Below are 22922 nucleotides of genomic sequence, written 5' to 3'. Positions count from 1 at the left end.
TATTATGTACATAATATATAACAAATGTAATGTAATAATTTAGAATTTGATTTTGAGCATTACCATGGGATGGTGCAGTAATCATCATCATCATCAACCCATCACCAACTCACTTGCTGAATAGGTACCTACTGATCTCTTATCAGAGTGATAAGGATTTGTATACTACGCTGGTCAGGTTCGGATCAGCACTTAGCCAGGGTATTGGGCTATGGCCTATTTTTTTCTGGTGAAAATGCAGTTACGCATCCCGCACAAAAGCGGGTATGTGGGACTTACTAGCAATGCATTTAAATCCTTCTCATTTTAAAATGCAACTCTCAGTAGTGGGCCGGCGATGGGTTGAGATGAAAATAATAATCACACTAATATTATAAAGGAGAAAGTTTGTATGTGTGTGTGTGTGTGTGTGTGTTTGTGTGTGTGTGTGTGTGTGTATGTTAGTTACTCCTTCACGCAAAAACCACTGGACGGATTGGGCTGAAATTTAGAATGGAGATAGATTATACCCTGGATTAGCACATAGGCTACTTTTTATCCCATAAAATCAAAGAAATCCCACGGGAATTTTAAAATACCTACATCCACGCGAAAGAAGTCGCGGGCATCAGCTAGTGATGACATAAAAAACAAAGAGAGCAAAACATTAAAAGAAAGCTACGGAACCCTAAAAAGCAGATATAAAATATAGTTTAGTTAAGTAACAACTAACTACATTATTGATTGTTGTTAGTGATCTATTAAATATGGATTCTTTAACGTCTAGTCTTTTAAACAACAAGTAAAAAACAAAACTTTGCAGATTAATTTGCATAAAACTAATAGAGCAAGTTATCACAAAGTAAAGCCAATAAAAACTTTAAGCGGACAAACAAGTTTCAAGATTGTATTTAAGTGAAGACGGGTTGTGGAAAACTTTAAGTAAAAGTTCCACTTAGCTAAGTGTAACTTCACAACAAAAACACATATTTCGTAGAAGAAAATATTTACGAGGTACCTACGGGGTAGGCGGGCTACTTTGGGTAAAAAGGATCATTATAAAATGTAATATAATACTGTTGAGGTATTTCAACCCTTGAGTTAATTAAGTTCATTTAATTATAATTATCTTGATACATAAATTAAGAAAATTATATTATCTTAAAATGGTCTGTTTTATACATAAAAATAAGACAGATAATACTTACTTGAAGTAGGTATTGTTTTGTCACATTTTTTATGGTCAATTAACACTTTTGACTTGAAGGGTATATTAAAATTGGAGAGGAAAACTGATGTTGTACATATCCTAATAGTTCAAATAAGAAACGAGGAGGCAAATCGCTTCATATGTGTCCGTGGTGCAGACCTTGGCGATGCCTTTCAGTACGATAGTAGAAACTACATAGACGAAGGGGGAATCAGCTTTAAAAATTCTTGGGCATAGGTACTTTCCAAAGATAAAAATTATGCTAATGATCATACAGCATTAAGTAACCAAAATAATTTCCTAATTGCAGTACTGTTTCCAACTTTGTGGAGAGTTGGAAATTGAAATACGAAGGAGTGTAAGGGAATTAAGTTGAAACGTTTTAACGACTTCCTTAATGATGTAATTTTTCAAGTTAATAAGCTGGCCGACTGGAATGGCTAATCGCGGGCTTCATTTGTATATTTTACTGCTTAGGGCTAGAATTAAAATTAGCTTCAACATGGAATTCAGTTAAGGCAATCGAATTAAACATTAATGTAATATTTTATTAAAACGTCCTGTGCGTGTCATGTTTTACATAAATTATTTAGAACTGTAAGTAGTTCAAGTAATTTATGTAAAGGCCTAATTAAGTAAAGGCAGTCGTGCCTAATTTAGTAAACGTGGTTGTCAAAATGTAGTACATGCCATGTTTATAGTTATTTAAATTAAAAGTAAGAAAAATATTTATTAAAATTGTAAGTACATACAATAAAAAATATGTAACTATATTTTTTTCTTATCGTTGAAACATTGTTACAACTCATGGTTTGTTCCAGAATTTTTTTTGAAGGTGAAAAAGGTCATCTTACTCGTACGTTTTGCTTTTTCATCGTATAATTTTTAATGTAATAACCAGATATCATTCTCTTCCTATTTCCCTGAATAACATAACAGAAAAACTCCTACAACTTGTATTGATTTTCACTAGTGACAGCCCATGGCTTCACTCGGTGAAAAAATAAATCGACCTCTCTATTCTCTGAGTTTTCCGTGTGAATTTCACAAAATCGACCCTATTCTTTGTCTTCTATACTTATTGCAAAAGGAGTTATTGTGCAATATCTCCAAAAATTAGAAATGCATGCCGGGGATTGAACCCCCGATCTCCCACTCAATAAGTGTTATACAAGTAATCTTACACTGTCCCAAAACATTTCATTTCACTAACTTAAGAAAGCATAATTGAATTCAACTCCATAATACTTTATACCCTCCAGTAAAAGGGTTGATAAATAAATTGGTACGGAATTCTTCGGTCGCACCAACGCCAAAGGAATAAATTTCAGCGACATCACCTGGCCACTTGCCACGATATTACTTCCTTTTGGCTCGATTATTCCTTCACGTACGTGCGATATTGGATATGTATAGTCTTAGACTGTTTTAAGGGTTCAGTACCGGAAGGCAACGGCACCATATTACCAAGCCTCCACTGCCCATCCATCTATCTGTCAGCAGGCTGAAATCTCATTAACCGTATAGGCAGGGAGTTGAAATTTTCAGTGTGTATTTCTATTGCCGGTATAATAACAAATTAATAAATAAACCGGTTAAATGCGAGTCGGGCCTCACTCTTTAATGGTTCCGTACATAATTATAAACATCATATTTTGGGGAGTTTGCAAAAATTTCTTTTCCGAGCTAGAACATCGCAATAAACCGTGAAAGAAAACCTCAATTTTTTTTGTGGTTTTGGTCACAGCTTGCAAACTATTTTATAAATCGTAGTTTTCAGTACCTATTGGTTATTTAAATACAATATATGGTGCATTATTAATTATGTATATCAAAATTTTACATTCCACAAAGTAGTTTAGTTTTTGAGATAGCCCCTGTCACAAAAAAAGTCTAAAACAAAAAATTTTGATGGCCCCCCTTTTCCTTATTTTCTAAGATAAAAACAAATGAAATATCGGTATATTCTGTACCATATATTGTACACACTGTATTTAAACGGTAAATACTGAAAACAACGCGATTTTAAGAATGGTTTGTAAGCTGTGAGCAAAACAAACGAACATTTTTTGAGTTTTTCTTTCACGGTTTATTGCGATGTTCTAGGTCGGAAAAAGAAATATTTCATACCACCAAAATAACATTTATGTACCCGACTCGCACCTGACCCGTTATTTATTTTGATTTTTTTTAGAAAAAAGAAAAAGCAATTATTGCATTGCGCCTGAACGTAATAATTAGCAATACATAAAAGTAAAAATTTGCTTTTTTTTTAAATTGATACATCATTGAACACTTTCATAAGTATCGTTACATAAAATGCCACTCGCAACGCAAATGGATTAACTTTTTGCTACGTATGAGGCGCGTGTACAATTTGTATGCGTCAACAGCGGTAACAATGACCAATTTAAATACATTTGCAGTTGACAATAAATCGCTTTTAATGGCTTTTAGTTTCATACGCGCCAGCTCTGCCGATGGGTCACAATCAAAATGACTGTTTGGGGATTAAAGCTAAACCGATACAAAAATCAACGTTGGACATTGTTTTTCTATATCTATACTAATATTATAAAGAGGAAACCTTTGTATTTTTGTATTGAATAGGCTCAAAAACTACTGGACCGATTTCAAAATTTCTTTTACCATTACTTAGAGGGATTCTTCCGAATCCGTATAGGCTATATTTTATCCCGGAAAATAGATAGGATTTTTCGTGGTAGTGTCCACCCGTGCGAAGCCGGGGCGGGTCGCTAGTCGATTATAAAATGGATCACTACGCTTAGCTGTGTATGCACTACGTAGCAATAAATTTATTTATTCTTATATTAAAATATTTGTACTAAAAACGGTAAATGATTTGGTCTAAATAAGATTTAATTTCCCGAGTGTTAACTAATGAAGTGAGTATTAAGTAAGCTAAGTACCGTTTGGAGTAGAAACTTCTTTCATTTTCACCTAACAAGCTGAATTGCAGTTACCTAGTTAGGACTTCTCGAACGTCGGAATAAAAAGTTATTTTGGTAAAGAGAACTATTGTTTTGCACCTAGTTTTCCCTATATATAATGCTAAGCCATTTAAAAGCCTTAAAACTAAAAAAATACTTTTCGCTACGCTTGTTAGAAGCAAACTAGAATACGGCTCGGTGGTATGGAACCCTAGCTACCAAGTACACAAGGACCGTCTAGAAAGCATACAAAGACGATTCACCAAGTTTTATTCTATTGGACAAGACAAAAGACTATCCTATATCTCTCGGCTTAAACTTTTTAAATTAAATTCATTATCGGACAGACGCAAAGTTCATGACATGGTATTCTTCCACAAACTTGCAAACGGAACCATGGATAACTCGGAACTGTTGAGCCAAATATCCTTCAAAGTACCCTCCCGTATACCGCGGTATCCTATTCCTCTGTTCACTCACCGAATCAGTAGAACCAATCTAGGTCGTCATTCGTTAATACCAAGGTTTAGTAGTACATATAAGGAATTTTTGGACAAGGACATTACCACGGATCTGTTTTGCGATAACCTGGCTAAATTTAAAGCCAAGTTGTTCAAATCATTCGATTCCTCAATAGGATAACGATAATTAGTGTCAGTCCCTAGCCGTAAGTATATTGTATTTTAGATGATTTAGATAATTTAGCTTAGTTTAACTTAACTTTACTTTAATTTAATTTCCATCTTATTATATTCTTTTAAAATTTATAACTTAGGTATTTTTTCATATTCCTTAGGTTAGCAATTATATTATATTTTATATTTTACTGTACGACTTATGTTTATGTTAATGTATGCTGTGACTGCCCGTAAGTGGAGTTGCATAAGAGCCCTAGAATTTAAGGAACAACATGTATTTAATCTAAATGTGTAACTCTGTGGGCGGTACATAAATAAATAAATAAATAAATAAATAAATACAAGGTCATTTTTAAAATACCAAAATTACCACTCTTGGAAAGGCCTATGTCCAGCAGTGGACGCATACAGGCTGATGGATGAAAATAACCACTCATCAGTACCCATTTTTAACCCCCGACCCAAAAAGAGGGGTGTTATAAGTTTGACGTGTATATCTGTGTATCTGTCTGTGGCATCGTAGCTCCTAAACTAATGAACCGATATTAATTTAGTTTTTTGTTTGAAAGGTGGCTTGATCGAGAGTGTTCTTAGCTGTAATCCAAGAAAATCGGTTCAGCCGTTTGAAAGTTATCAGCTCTTTTCTAGTTGCTGTAACCTTCACTTGTGGGGGGTGTTATAAATTGTTAATTTACACACGTACTTTTCTATTATACTGCCACCCATGTTGTTATAGCGGCAATAGAAATACACATTCCGTGAAAATTTCAGGTCTCTACCTGTTATGCTTAACGAGATGCAGCCCGCTTACAGACCAACGGACGGACGGCCAGCGGAGTCTTAATAATAGGGTCCCGTTGGCATTTATCGAGTACGGAACCCTAAAATTTCTTGTACGATGATACGGAACCCTTCGTCTGCGAATGCGACTTGCACATGACTGGTTTTTTGTAGAACTGTATAAGAAATCACAGATTTGTTTAATATATTTGCAAGTTCAGTAACACGAGGGTGGGAATCGAACCCCGGATATCTCGTAGGCCGTTTGGGGACGATCTGTATAATCGGATTTGTTGGGACTCGGGAGCTGGCAGCTGCGTGCTTCTCTAACAAAGTCCTCCTTAAAAAGGTTTGGGACCTCATTTAAGCGGACTTTAAAGGGTCCGGTATTCAGTGTTGTACCTACCTCTTAGATCCTATTAACTCACAGCTTCCATGTTTGCTTGCTTCTCCTGCATACCGTCCCTGCACATGCAAAATCCGCTATGTATTTTATTAGGATTTTCGTTTTTGAATTTTTTTTTTTGGTTTATGACAGACAGACAGACACTTTCGCATTTATAATATGAAGTGTTGATAAGCTTATTGTTTCATGTGTTTCATTAGGTATTCCACTAGAATATTACCTATCACTCCAATAATATTGACTTCCTGCCAAAACTAGAATACAACAAACATTAACCAAGTTTATGTAGAAATTAGTTCTACATATTTATATAGTTCAATACAGCTTTATCTATCGATTGAATGAGGTGTAATAATTAGTCTGTCCTAGTAGTGCTGAAGTTTATAGTTTTAGTTTAGTCATTAATATTGTTTAGCACAAGTTTCGAAATATCATTATTTCCATCTAGTTATTGATGAAATTGTTTTGATTGAGACTCTGTATGTTGTAGACAGGAAGTAATACTCGTTAAGTCTATCATAGGTATACCTAACTGCTAAAGCTTGTTTTTCATAATCATTTAAGACTGTGATGGAAAACAATAAAGTCTACTCGTATGATATAGTTTGCTGCTATTTGATAGGACTTAGTTTTAGTTCATTCATTAAGGGCTCTCTCCGTCACTCGTATCATACAATCGTAGTTCCAATTTCATTTGAATATTAAGCAACCAAAGTCCATGAAATTTTGCAGACATATTCTAGAAACTAATATCTGTGTCTGAAAATATTAGTGTGATGATGTGTTAAATTTTGCTTCTATCATTAGTAATAATGACTAAGTTTTCGGGGCAAATTATTACGTTTTTCAACAAATACAGTATCTAACCCACCATGATAATTGACAAAACTTGCAGAAAACAAGAAAACCTATTTAGAGTCCCAAGCGAACTTAAGAGATTTTAGTTTAGAGGAATCAGACACTTTTCCTTCCACGTGTATCCTTTGAACTGTAATTCTGGCAACAACAGTAATTAACAAACTTTATAAGTTTATAAGCAATAATCTATCCAGAAGTCTTAAGAGGGCTCTCTCCGTCACTCGTTTCATACAATCGTAGTTCCAATTTCATTTGAATATTAAGCAACCAAAGTCCATGAAATTTTGCAGACATATTCTAGAAACTAATATCTATGTCTGTGGTTTTCTAGATTTCTGTTAAAATATTCGGTTTCAAAGTTACGCGGTCTTAAAAAATTTCATACAAATCTTTGAGCCCCTGTAATTTTAAAACTACATATTTTTAGAAAAATCTAAAACACCACTGACACAGATATTAGATTCTAGAATATGTCTGCAAAATTTCATGGACTTTGGTAGCTTAATATTCAAATGAAATTGGAACTACGATTGTATGAAGCGAGTGACGGAGAGAGCCCTCTTAAGCCACCTGGAGCTGTGAGAATTACTTGATAATAAATTATCTTCGAGAAATTGGAATTAGTTTCTTACTTACATAGACAAAGCTAATTTCAATCTTGGGTCTAAAATTAGCAAAGAAGAAATAAAGGGATAAAGAAGGCTTAACCCCAAATCAATTCGAACCCCGACTATTGAATAATAAAAAGAATTGAATAAAGAAATAATAAAACATTGAGAAAAGAGAAAAACATTTCTTCCCCCTCCCGTTATTATTTGTTCCTTTCATTGAAAACAATTACAGTTACTTTAAAAATATTCTATTTTTAACTCCCGACCCAAAAAGAGGGGTGTTATAAGTTTGACGTGTATATCTGTGTATCTGTCTGTGGCATCGTAGCTCCATCATTGTTTGAAAGGTGGCTTGATCGAGAGTGTTCTTAATCCAAGAAGATCGGTTCAGCCGTTTGAAAGTTATCAGCTCTTTTCTAGTTACTATAACCTTCACTTGTCGGGGTGTTATAAATTTTTAATTTACACTTGTATTTTATAAAATTTTATTTGGATTTGGTTACAATATTATTAGTTTACAATAATATTAGTTTCTAGAATATGTCTGCAAAATTTCATGGACTTTGGTTGCTTAATATCCAAATGAAATTGGAACTACGATTGTATGAAACGAGTGACGGAGAGAGCCCTGTTAAAAGTCTATTAAATTAAAGTAAGGTCCGGCGGGAGAGGTCTTTGCAATTGCGCAAAAAGTACAGCTGCCTGTTCTCACCACTAATCCGATTAGAAGGGCTCTAGTCTAACACAAATATAACGCGTACAAACTAAGAAAGGGAAATTGTGGTCGCCATATTGTGACGTTATAGCTGTCAATATAATCCTATTAGTTAGGGTTAGCAAAAAGTATACATCATCATGATCAAACCATTGCCGGCCTTATGTATTGAGCAAAAGTCTCCTCTCAGTATGGGAAGGGTTTAGGCCATTAATTACCAAAGTGGTCTAGGTGGACCCCAGGGTTGGTATGACAAAAAAATGGGGGTTCATTTGTATTCGGGGGCCCGCAAAAATTTATCTGCTTTCGATAGCGAAGAACTAAAATGTTGGTTTTAACTTCACCTATCAATGTAGACAGTTAATATTTTAAGAGGCTCAGCGACTGTTACTAATTGTAAATAAATAAAATAAAAATAAAAATATTTTATTTCAGACAATAATAAATTGTGTTCATAATTTTATACAAATTAAATTACGTAAATTAAAAGTAATATTAAAATGTAATAATTAAAATTTAAAATTAAAATAATCAAAAATTAAAATAATTAAAGTAATTAAAATAATTATTATAGTAAAAGTTTAAAAACTTGCAAATTCCATATTCAGAGCTACTGCAGCGGCTCCACCGGAACGTGGTTTATGAGAAAAAAAGTCTGGGAACCTCTGGTTTAGGCCATAGTCTGCCACGCTGGCCCAGTGTGAATTAGCAGACTTCACGCACCTTTGAAAACATAACGGAGAACTCTTCAGTTTTTCAAATAAAAGAATAACAGACATTCCTGTACCTTTATAAAGATGGTTCTATATTTACCCTTACTTAGACGAAGCTTCGAAGGAAGTATAGGTAACTTACAATTTCTTAGAACTTTCTTTTCATTTGAGATTTCTTTTGTCAATACTTCCAGTTTCTAGGTTTTCAATATACTCGTACGGTAAAAATTGTAAAGTGCAAAAGGAGCAATATAAAATTGTCTCATATTGCCAACTCTGAGATATTGTGAGCGCTTCTCTTGTCGATTGTTTTCAGTCAATTCGAGTTGTCTCGGTGCAACCAGCAGATTTACTATGCGTTTACATGTGAAGACCACGGACGGACTTGAAATAACTATACGTATGTTCATTCATCTATTTGAATAATAAGACTTATAATGACTGACAGATTGATCTATCATCGTATAGCTTAAGCCGCTGGGGTTAGAAACATTTTTTAACCCCCAACCCAAAAAGAGGGGTGTTATAAGTTTGACGTGTGTATCTGTGTGTCTGTGTATCTGTGTGTCTGTGTATCTGTGTATCTGTGTATCTGTCTGTGGTATCGTAGCGCCTAAACGAATGAACCGATTTTAATGTACTTTTTTTTGTTTGAAAGGTGGCTTGATCGAGAGTGTTCTTAGCTATAATCCAAAAAAAATGGTTCAGCCGTTTAAGAGTTATCAGCTCTTTTCTAGTTATCTTGTAGAAAAGAACGTTAGATAACCGTTAGGTTCATAATATTATGTCAATTGACAAATGTCAAGCTGTCAAGATGGACGTTGCCTAGATACATAATTATTTATTTGAAAATGATGTTTTGGAAAACTCAGATACTTTGTCGGGGGTGTTATAAATTTTTAATTTACACTTGTTCGTTAAAATTATAGCCTATATCACCCGGACTTAACAACGAATCAATTGACAATTCATTCATCAAAATCGGCCCAGTAGTTTAGGCACTACGGTGGAACACACAAAATCTGGATACAAACATACATACATAGACTGCTAAAATTTAACCCTTCCTTTTGGCTTTGGCGCAGTTGGGTAAAAAGTTAGATGTACGTGCCCGGGATCGAATCCCCGACTTCCTAAACAGGAGGTCTAACTAAGCTAACACGACTTTTTACCGATTGTTCACGCTCCATTAAAACTGTCTCAATGTAACTAGCAGCTGCAAAAGTGGGATATCTATTTTAAAGGCGCCATTTTGTCCACCCGTTGTGAGCATAAATTGCTAGAGAGGATTTCTATATTGGTGAAATTGAAACTCCCTTATTCTATGTCAGTTCTCGTATTCAATAGGTACATTTAAAAATAAATTGAAGTACAAATTTAGTATCTGTCCTCACTAATGTGATTTCGAAATAACTTTTCTAAAATCCACACACATACGAGTAGCTACGTTTTTAAACGACTTCAAAAATGGAGGAGGTTCGGGATCTTTTATTATCTGCTCACCCTAAGGTTGCCTGGAAGAGATCGCTATTTTAGCGATAAGGCCGCCTTTTGTACAGGAATCTATTTTGTTATAATTTATTTATAATTTTATCTTGGTGTACAATAAAGAATATTTTACTTTTACTTTTTACTTTACTTTTTTTTATAATCAGAGGATGCCCGCGACTACTACGTCTACGTGGATTTAGGATTTTAAAGATCCCGTGGAAGATCCTGCCTCGGTACCAAATTTTATACAAATCGGTTAAGCGGATGGGTCTTTAGGAATCCCACGGGAACTCTTTGATTTTCCGGGATAAAAGAAATAGATTTTTCTAAAAATATGTAGTTTTAAAATTACAGGGGCTCAAAGAATTGTATGTGAATTTTTAACACCGCGTAACTTTGAAACCGAATATTTTAACAGAAATCTGGAAAACCTTAGGCATAGATATTAGTTTCTAGAATATGTCTGCAAAATTTCATGGACTTTGGTTGCTTAGTATTCAAATGAAATTGGAACTACGATTGTATGAAACGAGTGACAGATTTATCACTTTAACTTACCACAGTAAATTTTAACGTTTAAACAATCGTGAGTGATTTCCATTACAAGTACAGGTTGCTACGGCTATGCTCACGTATTTACCACGGAAAAATTTATTATTCCTTTGGGAAAAAGAAATGCAATGTGAACGATTTTGCGGGAAACCGGGATTAAGTAGGCATAATATAAAAGAAAATGTTCTTCTAATGAACTTATGTCGCAGTCCCTTGGAACAAGTGCCTTTCACCGACAGAAGGGTCGCGCAGACCCTTTTTCCTTTCAATAAAATAAAATCTTTATTACTGATTTTTGTTATTTATAACTTTACTAGCATTTTTCCTGCGACTTCGGTGACATGAAATTGAAATCAAATTGGATTTCAATAATCTATTTTTTCTTAGTTGCCTTAAAAGCTCAGTCAAGCTTAAAAACTACTGTTCTCTAACCAGAGAGTTAAACTTAAAGTTTAGTTCTAAAAGGTTTTAAGATTCAAACTAAGCCGTCCATCCGTTCGACTGTTTGTCAGCGGGCTATATCTCCTGAACCGTAATAAGTAGAGAGTTGAAATCACAAAATGTGTATCTATTGACGCTATAACAACAAATTATGTAAATTTCTAAATTGCCGCCATGAGGAATAAAAAAAGTGTTGTGTTGTATTCATTCGCGATAAGAACATCAGATGCGCCTAAGCGACCTAAGCACTTTTCCAAAGTATCCTGATTGAAGAACGATTTAATGGCCCTTTCTGGGTCGGTGTTTAATATTTTATGAACGTATACCTATCAATGTTGCGAAAATGAACTCTGTTCTTTATCGGTATTTGAGGCACGGTTCTATATTAAACCTACACCCCCTCTCTTGATAGGTATATTCCGCATATTAAAGGAGGTAAAAGAAATACTCTGAATAATTCCGGAGCCTTTATGAGTTTGTGCGAAACAAGAATGTGATATACACAACGGGTAACAAGCTAATTTGGAAAGTTTTGAATACCTTACAAAATCAAATTAAATTAATAAATACTCACTTTTTTTTATTTAGCACATAATATAGGGTACGATTTTTAGGGTGTCGTACCTCAAAACGAAAGAGACCCTTATAGGATCACTTTGTTTTCTGTCTGTTTGTCCAGCTGTTCGTCTGTCCATCGTATCTGTCAAGAAAATCTATAAGATACTTCCCGTTGACCCAAAATCATGGAATTTGGCAGGAAAAATCCAAAACCCGTGAATTTGTGATTACATCACAAAAAAATATGTTCATGAACAAATGATTAGTAATTTCAATTTTCAATGTAAGATAACTATACCAAGTGAAGTATTATATAAAAGGGCTTTACCTATACATTCTAAAACAGATTTTTATGCATAATAGTTTCTCACTTATCGTGCAAAATGTCGGGAAAAATACCCGAGTACGGAACCCTCGGTACGCGAGTCTGACTCGCACTGAGCAGGTTTTTTTTTCCAAACTATGTGCCCTCCCTGATTATTATTGACACTTCAGCATATATATTCATACGTAAAGCAAAGTGAAATTGCCTCATATTTCCAACTAGTAATATTGCAATTTCTTCTCTTAACAATTGTTTACACTCCATTTGAGATCTCTCAATGCAACCAGCTGCAGCCTTAGGATATTTCAAAGGCACCATTTCTCCACCCGTGTGCATAGAGCTAAGTAAATTGAGTGAGGTTTTAAGAAATTAAATTCTTTGTATTGGTGAAATTGAAACTCGCTCATTCTTTGTGCCTTGTCTTTTAAACAAATAAATGAAATTGAATTGTCTCTCTGTGATTTTGTATATATGTAAAAGAAAAACTGACTGACTGACTGACACCCCCCAAAGTGATTCTATAAGGGTTCCGTTGTTCCTTTTAAGGTACAGAACCCTAAAAATCGATAGGCATTCTATGATAGTTTTATTTTACACTATCATTGTAGGCGTTGGGGTCCCAGACAGAGCCGACCCTAATTAACATGGAAAAAGGTAAGGTCTATATATTGTAGGCGTTGGGGTCCCAAGATGGAGGCCTCGCACTGGAAAGTGCAGCGTTGGATAGCCCCCTACTACGTGGGCAGAGGACATTAAGAGGATTCATACCCCCTGAGTCATTTTTGAGCAATTTTGACTCCTTGTATTTTGTTAATGCTTGCATTTACTTAAAAACTTATTTATGCTACATTGTAGATTTTTTTTTTTTATTAAATTGGAAGTCACGTGACAAGGTGAGATCGCAGTCAAGGGCTAACTTGTATCTGAATAAAAAAAACTTGGCAACTTTATGAATAAATGGATGAATGATGTATCACACTTAATATTATAAAGGCGAAAGTTTGTATGTGTGTGTGTGTGTGTGTGTGTGTGTGTGTGTGTGTGTGTGTGTGTGTGTGTGTGTGTATGTTTGTTACTCTTTCACGCAATAAATACTGAATGGATTTGGCTAAAATTTGGAATGGAGATAGATAATATTCTGGATTAGCACATAGGCTACTTTTTATCCCGGAAAATCAAAGAGTTCCTACGGGATTTTAAAAAACCGAAATCGACGCGGGTGAAGCCGCGGGCATCTACATAAATCTACATACATGGCGCTACGTAAAGTGCTCTTTGAGTCATAGAAATATGTTTTCTTCCTTTGTTGTATTACATAGGTATGATGATTTATAATAATATGCAAATTCAGTTCAGTTAAGGAAAAGTAGAAGAAACTTTGAGAGCTAAACTTTGGTCATTATTGGAACTGAAGTTTGAACGTTCCTTTCGCTTCAACAGATATAGATACCTATTCAAACTTCAATTACTTCAAGGTTCTATACTCTAGGGGTTAATTGTTCAATTCACTTGAATACTTCGAATTTAATTTGATATCGTCGCTATTCAGGTTAATATTTAGATTTTCCTTGAGGAATTCTTTAGTGTAAAATACCTACTTTTATGTTGAAATTAATTTTGAGCGGCTTTACACAAGGGCTGTACAGACTTGTAAAGCGCATTAGCACATTTTTACCCGACTGTGGCAAAGCCAAAAGGAAGGGTTGTGATTTTAGCAGTCTATGTATGTATGTATGTAGGTTTGTATTTATGTGTGGTCCACCGTAGCGCCTAAATCACTGAGCCGATTTTGATGAATGAGATGTCAATAGATTCGTCGTCGTCCGGGTGACATAGGCTACATTAATTTGATACGAAAAAACTTGACCTAACGGATGTTACATGAAAAAAAGTTCTCCAAATTTTTTTCGTTGCTATTGTATCGAGTGGGATGTCAAATGAAAGTGGAGAAAATTCTGAGTTCATAAATATAAATCTACTACAACATTAAAATATACCAAGCGACAAATTTACTATAATAATATTTCAGCGTTTATTAAGGCGATCGCAGTCGGGTTTTAGTTTTCAACTTTATCTTGTTCTTATTAACAACAAGCGTATGTCCCCGACTTCGTCTCCGTGGACTACACAAACAAACCTCTTTTTTACCTCTTTAGGGGTTGAATTTACAAAAATCCCCTTGCGGATGTCTACGTCATATTATAGCTATACCTAAGTATCTGCATCTGCATGCCACAGCCCGATCTTCAGACGGGCTTTTAGATCTTTTATTAACCCCCGACCCAAAAAGAGGGGTGTTATAAGTTTGACGTGTGTATCTGTATATCTGTCTGTGGCATCGTAGCTCCTAAACTAATGAACCGATTTTTTATTTTTTTTGTTTGAAAGGTGGCTTGATCGAGAGTGTTCTTAGCTATAATCCAAGAAAATCGGTTCAGCCGTTTGAAAGTTATCAGCTCTTTTCTGGTTACTGTAACCTTCACTTGTCGGGGGTGTTATAATTTTTTAATTTACATTGTATTTAGATTTTCAGTAAACTCTGTTCAGTATTTTCTCACTAGAATTATTCAGAAGTCGGACCCCATATAGGTACCCTAATCGGGTTCTTCACTGTATCGAGCATGTCGGCAATATTATTTTACTGCTTTTTCATGTCGTATTGTATGTCTGATAAGGAGCTCAGTATTTATTAGCTACGTTTTCTCTTGGAAAAGGAAAACAAATGGGTTATTTTAGGATTCAAGCCGGTGTTATTGTTTCATTTAGTTTACAAATAATTGTTTTGCGTTCTTCCATGCCGCTGGTCTTTGTAAACGTCAAAATAAAGTTGTTATCAATACAATGTAACGTTATCAGATGAATTTTATTTTAGCATATTTCATACCTAGGTTACTAATGGTTCACGCAAACTTTAAAAGAAAGTTGTATAAGTATACCTTTACATTATAGCGCCGGAAAATTAGTTCCTACAAGATTAAAAAAAAACTTCTTAAATTGACATAGATAATCGCGGGCATCCATTTCATCGTAAAATGAGTCGGATAGAAGCTATCATCAAAAAGCTGTTTTTGGACGCCATTTTCCCAAGATGGCGGCGCGAGCGGCTAAGATGCAAGGTGGAAAAATGAAAATTCGGAACGAGCATGTCAAAATCTATAAAACCGCCAATTTTCGAAACTCCCGGAAAACTTTCCAGGTAACCACCTTTTTGAGCGCCAAATGACTGTAGGTACCATTAGTAAGTACCTAATATTATTGTACATAGAATCTTCAAAAAGAGAAACCGCTGAGTTTCTTGTTGGTTCTTATCGGTAGGAAAGGCGTTCCGAACAGATAAGTAGCCGCATAGGTAGGTAGTAATCTGCTCGTAAAAGTTTATTTGAATAATAAAAAATTCTATTTCTATAATAGTATAAAATATCTTCATTGTTGATAGATTTCAATGTAAAAACTGTCAAAACGTCCATCTCGTTTTTCTGTTAACCATTTTTTGCGATTGAAAACATCAGTCCCAAGAGAAACACAAAGTGAAAACTAATTATTCCATTAAAAGTAACATAAAAAACGGTCTCAAAACGAAAAACTTTTTTCTCAACCTTTAAGAAAGGCTCCGATTTTCCGAAGCAAATATTTCATGAGCGTCTTTGATAAGGAAAATGATCCTTGAAAATTAATAAAACGTAACTTAATTTGTGTTGCTTATTTTTGTCGCTGACTTTTTTTTGTATTTAAAATACAAATTCTTGCGAAGCTTTTCTACGAAGTCGTAATTAATTTAATTTGTAATGAAAAGGATATCTGATATCTACTAAGTATATTCGCTGAGTAGATTTTGATGAGACGTACCTATGTCTAGACTTATTCAAAGCCAAGGTGGTAGATGTAAGCAACGATTCAAATGCAGAATGTACAAGTGTAAATTAAAAATTTATAACACCCCCGACAAGTGAAGGTTACAGTAACTAGAAAAGAGCTGATAACTTTCAAACGGCTGAACCGATTTTCTTGGATTATAGCTAAGAACACTCTTAACAGGGCTCTCTCCGTCACTCGCTTCATACAATCGTAGTTCCAATTTCATTTGAATATTAAGCAACCAAAGTCCATGAAATTTTGCAGACATATTCTAGAAACTAATATCTGTGTCTGTGGTGTTTTAGATTTTTCTAAAAATATGTAGTTTTAAAATTACAGGGGCTCAAAGATTTGTATGTAAATTTTTCAGACCGCGTAACTTAGAAATTGAATATTTTAACAGAAATCTGGAAAACCACAAACATAGATATTAGTTTCTAGAATATGTCTGCAAAATTTCATGGACTTTGGTCGCTTAATATTCAAATAAAATTGGAACTACGATTGTATGAAACGAGTGACGGAGAGAGCCCTCTTAATCAAGCCACCTTTCAAACAAAAGGAAACTAAATTAAAATCGCTTCATTAGTTTAGGAGCTACAATTCCACGGACAGATACAGAGACACACACGTCAAACTTATAACACCCCTCTTTTTGGGTCGGGGGTTAAAAAGTTTATTTGAATAAGAAATCTTTATAGAGCAAGCTCCCACTGCCACCAGACCTGGCGGCAGTGGGATCTTAGACCATTAGATTTATATTTCTACACACAGCAAATATCATTGATGTAAGTGATTAATTAGTACTTAATTGCTTTTTTGTAAGTTAATTAAATCCGTTCAAATTTTAAAATTCAAAATAATTACTTAATATTTACTTAATTGATATAGAACACTAGTATTTCTTGAGTTACGTTTGTGACTATGTATAATTTTACTAATTTGTTCATACTTACGTATGATTTCTTCGATTAGGTAGTACAAATATAAGAACTCAAAATAGTGGCAACAATAACTTATTTTATCAACTTAAAAACTACTTGAGTAGATGTTTTCATTTTTCCAACCGATTTAATTTTACCTTTTTGATTAGACTGAGGCCCTTAATTTCTATGAAAATATATTAAAATATTAATAAGCTTCTGAAATTGGATAATGATCCTTGAAAATTAAAATTAAATTCTGTCTTCAAAGTTAATTATTGTGCACAGTACGAGTATCTATGAGTAATTCGTTTTTATAATCTTTAGATAAATTCTTTTAACTTATAGCTGGCGTTACAATCCAGCATCAAACGAATAATTATTATGGGGTGATGATGTCTAGCATCATATTAATTTTGACAGAGGGGTTTTTTAACCGACTTCCAAAAAAGGAGAGATTCTCAATCCGACTGTATGTTTTTTTTTTGTATGCTTGTTACGCGATTGCTCCGCCAATTATGAACCGATTTTGATGATTTTTTTTAGTTTGGAAGGTCATACTTCAGAGGTGGTCTCATTTTGTGAAAATCTGATGAATATCTTCGGCGATGGAGAACGGAACTCCTCAATGAATAAGAGTAAATTGCTCGCGATCAGTGTAGTAGCTTAGTAAACACTTATTTTTTACATAACATAATTTTAGAATTTACCTATGTACAAGTTTTACTGCAATTTCCCGTCTAAGGTCCTTTAATAATATGAGTTGCATGGTAGAGTTGACTTTATAAAGGCTCTACCAAGTCTACTAACGAATTAAGGTCACCTTATGTGTCTCTTAATTAATAAGGTATATTTATTGCAACTTTTCTATGCAATGTGATTAAATCATGAACAATATTTCGCCTTAAAATTAATCTCTATAAGTAATATTCTAAGAAATCTTAAACTTAAGTTTTTACCTAGTTCGCTACTCGTCTCAGCTTCTATAACTTGCGCGACGAGGTCCCTCGGTCTCGTATGCATCCGACTAAAGTGCACCCTGGACCGCCCATGCCTGATCAAGGTCCTGGCATGCCTCAGATGTTTCACTTCACTTTTGAAATCACAATTCACTAAAGTCGCGAAATATATAAGCACTAGCGTCCGCATGGTCCATCACGTGCGTACGCCACCGCGGTCCGACCACTACTGAACTCTGAAGTGAAACTGAAGTTTTTCAGACCCTGAAGTTTTCCCAGACTTTTCAGTTTGAAAATCGAATTTAGGTGTGAAAACCTGCCACCTGCTGATACGAAATCCTCTTCTAGAGTTTATTAGCGGCAGCCCGCGGCTTGGCTTCCGTGGAAATTCCGGAAAATTCCGCCCTATTTCTTGTCTACATCGTAAAGGAAACCTCTCCCTACAGCTTGATAGCATTCAACTATTATGTACAAACTTACTAGATTCAAGCGTTTGAGCTGGATGTTTAGAGGTCAGTCAAGGATTCAGCACTTTTCTTTTTATAATAAGTACTCTAGTTGATTACCGCGACTTCACCCGCGTGGATTTTAAATTTTTCTTTGATTTTCCGGAATAAATAGTAGCCTTTGTCACTCTCCAGGTCCTCAACTATATACCCATGCAAAATATCACGTCGATGTGTAGCTCTATTGCAGCGTGATTGAAGGACAAACCAGCAAACAAACACACAATATAATTAAGTATATTAAGTAAAAATAATAATATTAGTAAGGATATTGTATGCTACTACTTACTAGCTTATTCCCCCGACTTCATCTGCGTATAGTATTGAAGATCTTCGTTCTATGAATACAGTCATTAATTCTTTTAACAAGACGTGTAAATTAAAAATTTATAACACCCCCGACAAGTGAAGGTTACAGTTACTAGAAAAAAGCTGATAACTTTCAAACGACTGAACCGATTTTCTTGGATAAAAGCTCAGAACACTCTCGATCAAGCCACCTTTCAAACAAAAAAGAACTAAATTAAAATCGGTTCATTAGTTTAGGAGCTACAATGCCACAGACAGATACACAGATACACAGATACACACGTCAAACTATAAGCTTGACCTGACAAAATAATAGATAGGTACCTAGGTATCTGATCAGAGCCCGAAAATTTTCCAAACTTTTGTAAAGTTTTTACTGGATTTTTTTAATCCGTCATCAACAGGTAAAAAGATAATTAAAGCAATTCCCCTACTTCCTGGAGCGTAGTAATTTGATATCATTCTAAAGTTTGCCTCGTAGTTTTCTCGAACTTTTCATAGCTTGCGAAGTCGAATTTGCTTTTTAGGGTTCCCTACGCGAAGTGTGCCAAGGGGAGCCTAACACTACGCCGCCGCTGTATCTACGTCCGTCCGTCCACTCCGTAAGTTCGTCTGACAGTGAGCTGTATCTCATGAAAATAAACATAGTATTTTTTTTTTTGGATTTCGTCTGTGTTGGTGTTAGCTGGCGGGCGTGCTCTGCCTTTTTGGAGTGTTTTTTTTGTTAAAACTGACTGGAAAGCGCTCTAAAGGGGTGCTGTGCGTATATCGGCGAGTGCCGGCACAGACGGGGTCCATACTTGTATATTTTAACTAACTTGTTACAAATAACTACAAACTTGACATTGGCTAATCTTTGTAAAGCCAGAAGAGAGAAAAAAAATAGTAATTTTTTTCGATCAGTTTCAGACCCGTTCGGCCTCTGCAGACGACGCGGCGCCCAGTAGACTGCGGGTTGCACGGGCTGCGATACGTAAGGAATGCTGTTAACAGGGCTCTCTCCGTCACTCGTTTCCACTCGTTTCATACAATCGTAGTTGAAATTTAATTTGAATATTAAGCAACCAAAGTCCATGAAATTTTGCAGACATATTCTAGAAACTAATATCTGTGTCTGTGGTGTTTTAGATTTTTCTAAAAATATGTAGTTTTAAAATTACAGGGGCTCAAAGGTTTGTATGAAAATTTTTAAGACCGCGTAACTTTGAAACCGAATATTTTAACAGAAATCTGGAAAACCACAGACATAGATATTAGTTTCTAGAATATGTCTGCAAAATTTCATGGACTTTGGTTGCTTAATATTCAAATGAAATTGGAACTACGATTGTATGAAACGAGTGGAACGAGTGACGGAGAGAGCCCGCTTAAGGAGGCTGAGGTTGGAGGAGGTGGCTCCAGATCATCTCCCGACGGTTCCTGCAGATCCTCGCTGGCAGTGGCATCACCAACGTAGTCTAGCCATTAAGCAAGTCTCCATAAAAAACTCAGTTGATTTTATCTGCCTGCCAAACAATTAATCGTCTTTGAACTTAACTGCAAGACGCGTAGCAATAGCATTTTTAGTGGGGTGCAATGTACGGAGAAGAGGAGCATACCAACCTGTCCGCTGTGCTGCATCCCGCGTTCGCCATCTGCATTAGTGTGAGTGCTACATCCGTACACAGTACACGAGCGCGTGGAACAATAGGTACGTGCGCGAGCTCGCACTCACATCGTAGGTCAAACGTTACTATTTAATTGCCGGTAACTATACCGGCTATTTTTTTTTTATAAGATAATAATTTTTAATAAGATAATACAAAAATTATCTAGAAAAAATAAATAGTAATAAATAATAGGATTAGAAAAATAAATAGTAGTAAAAAGTAAATTTATGTGAAATCATATTTTTTTACGCAAAGTGTAATATTAGAAGAATAATTAGATAACTAATAATAATAATAGAACTTTAGAGTTAAGAAGAAATTGTAAGGAATATAAATAAAGCTTTTTATTATTATTATTATTATATAACTATACCTATGTATGTATGAAGCTGTGATAGCCTAGTGGTTAGAACATCCGGTTCCTAATCGGATGTCGGGGGTTCGATCCAAGGCACCTCTAGCTTTTCAGTTATGTGCGTTTTTAAGCAATTAAATATCACTTGCTTTAATTATGAAGGAAAACGTCGTGAGGAAACCTGCATGCCTGACAGTTCTCCATTAGTCAAAGGTGTATGAAGTCTGCCAATTCGCATTGGGCCAGCGTGGCAGACTATGGCCTGAACCCTTCTCACTCTGAGAAGAGACCTGTCTCAGTAGTGGGCCGGCAACGGGTTGATCATGATGATGAAAAAATAATTTATTTTTTTATTCTTTTGTTTGTAAAAAATGGAAATATAGGCTTAACTCTTTTTTTTTTTTTTAAATCGTAAAATCATAAAATAAATTAATCTTTTTTTCTTTTTTGTCAGCCCTAGCACAGACTACGGTCTATTTGAGCTGCAACATTCCAAACACCAGTCTGTTTTTTATCTAGTGCTTTGGTCTATAAAAAATGGTGAAAAATGTTTCTCTTTAAATTAAGTCTATTACTAAATAAATAAATAAAATAAATGATACCTTTGTTGGATAAAGTGTTGACGCTTTTATTGTGTAGATGCGAGATAATACGCCCCTCTGTGGTTCAGCAGCTGTGTCCGTATTCATCAACTGATAAACGATGTCGGATGAAAATATGTGCCGGCTCTACGCAAATACGAGTGAGAATTATTATTGGTGTTATCAAACTTGCTATACTTATCCATACTGATGATTTACATACATAGACGACCTTTCACAATTAGTAAGAACTAGGTGATTCCCGCGATTCCATCCGCGTGGATTTTGTTTTTTTAAATCCTGTGGAAACTCTTTGCTTTTCCGGGATAAAAAGTTGCCGAAGTCAAGTTCCGGGGCGTAAGCTACCCCTGTACCAAATTTCATATAAATCGCTTTAACGGATAGACCCTTAAGAATCCCGTAGGAACTCTTTGATTTTCCGGGATAAGAAGTAGCCTATATCCGTCCCAGGGATGTAAGCTAAATCTGTACCTTTCATTAAAATTGGTTGAGCGGTTGAGCCGTGAAAACGTAGCAGACAGACAGATACTTAATAATAATAAATATAACCTAATTGTCAATGTCATAGTAATAATGGAAAACAAGTAATTCCTGCTTACGAAAAGTTATTTCCTGCGGTCTAGAAACTTATGGAATGCTAATGACAAGGAAACATGAACTCATTTTAATTTTATACCCGTTGAAAGCTCCATGATAACTCACTAAGTTTAGTAATTAGGTACATGGCCCAAGTAAAACTGACTTTGTATTATAAATTGTATTTCTTTTTCAGGGTTCCTTAACCAAAGGATGCCAATGGTAACGGGACTGTATTACAAAGCGTCCGCTGTCCGTCCGTTTGTCTCTCCGTCTGTCCGTCTGTCCGTTTGTCAGCAGGCTGTACCTCAGCAGTACACACGGACTCGCACAGGAACGGACGAACGGACGGAAGGTCGTTTATTATGATAGCCAATGACTAAAGTAGTTCATGTGCATTATATATAAAACTAGCCGATGCCCGCGGCTTCGCCCGCGTGGATTTAGGTTTTTCATAGTCCCGTGGAAACTCTTTGATTTTCCGGGATAAAAAATAGCCTATGTGCTAATCCAGGATATTATCTATCTCCATTCCAATTTTCAGCCAAATCCGTCTGGTGATTTTTGCATGAAGGAGTAACAAACATACACACACACACACACACACACACACACACACACACACACACACACACACACACACACACAAACAAACTTTCGGCTTTATAATGTTAGTATTTTTTTTAAATGTACACCAAATAGAAGAGCAGGTTAGTACCTACCTAAGTATATCTTGGGTCATTAACTTATCAATAAAATAATTAAGTATAATTAAAATAATAATGTGTCCATAATAAAATGTTTGAATGCTCTGCAATTTGACCATTCACAGTTAACTATATGTATCGGGGTTTCCCGCTTATTTAAATCGCTAAGGGTCAATTCACATTGGCAGCGAATCGAAGCGAATTCTCGAAATATTACATAGCATTCTATCTATAGGTTGAGATGGCAATCGGG

The 22922-nt window shown here is 35.2% G+C and overlaps 1 protein-coding gene across 1 annotated transcript in view; it reads right to left on the bottom strand.

Moving 5' to 3' along the window:
- LOC123870709 (probable G-protein coupled receptor 158) overlaps nt 1-18176 on the bottom strand; it is a 121450-nt gene extending 103274 nt beyond the window's left edge. The window contains exon 1 of the mRNA XM_045914084.1: nt 17966-18176. Within this exon, the coding sequence (XP_045770040.1) occupies nt 17966-18155 (190 nt within the window). The 5' untranslated portion in view covers nt 18156-18176. The remainder of the gene's footprint in view (nt 1-17965) is intronic.
- Between the last annotated feature and the right edge of the window lie 4746 nt (nt 18177-22922).

The sequence above is a fragment of the Maniola jurtina genome, chromosome 2 (assembly GCF_905333055.1).
Source record: "Maniola jurtina chromosome 2, ilManJurt1.1, whole genome shotgun sequence".
Classification (NCBI taxonomy): Eukaryota; Metazoa; Arthropoda; class Insecta; order Lepidoptera; family Nymphalidae; genus Maniola; species Maniola jurtina.
The sequence above is the reverse complement of the archived record's forward strand: the minus strand, read 5'-3'. Positions and strand labels throughout refer to the sequence as shown.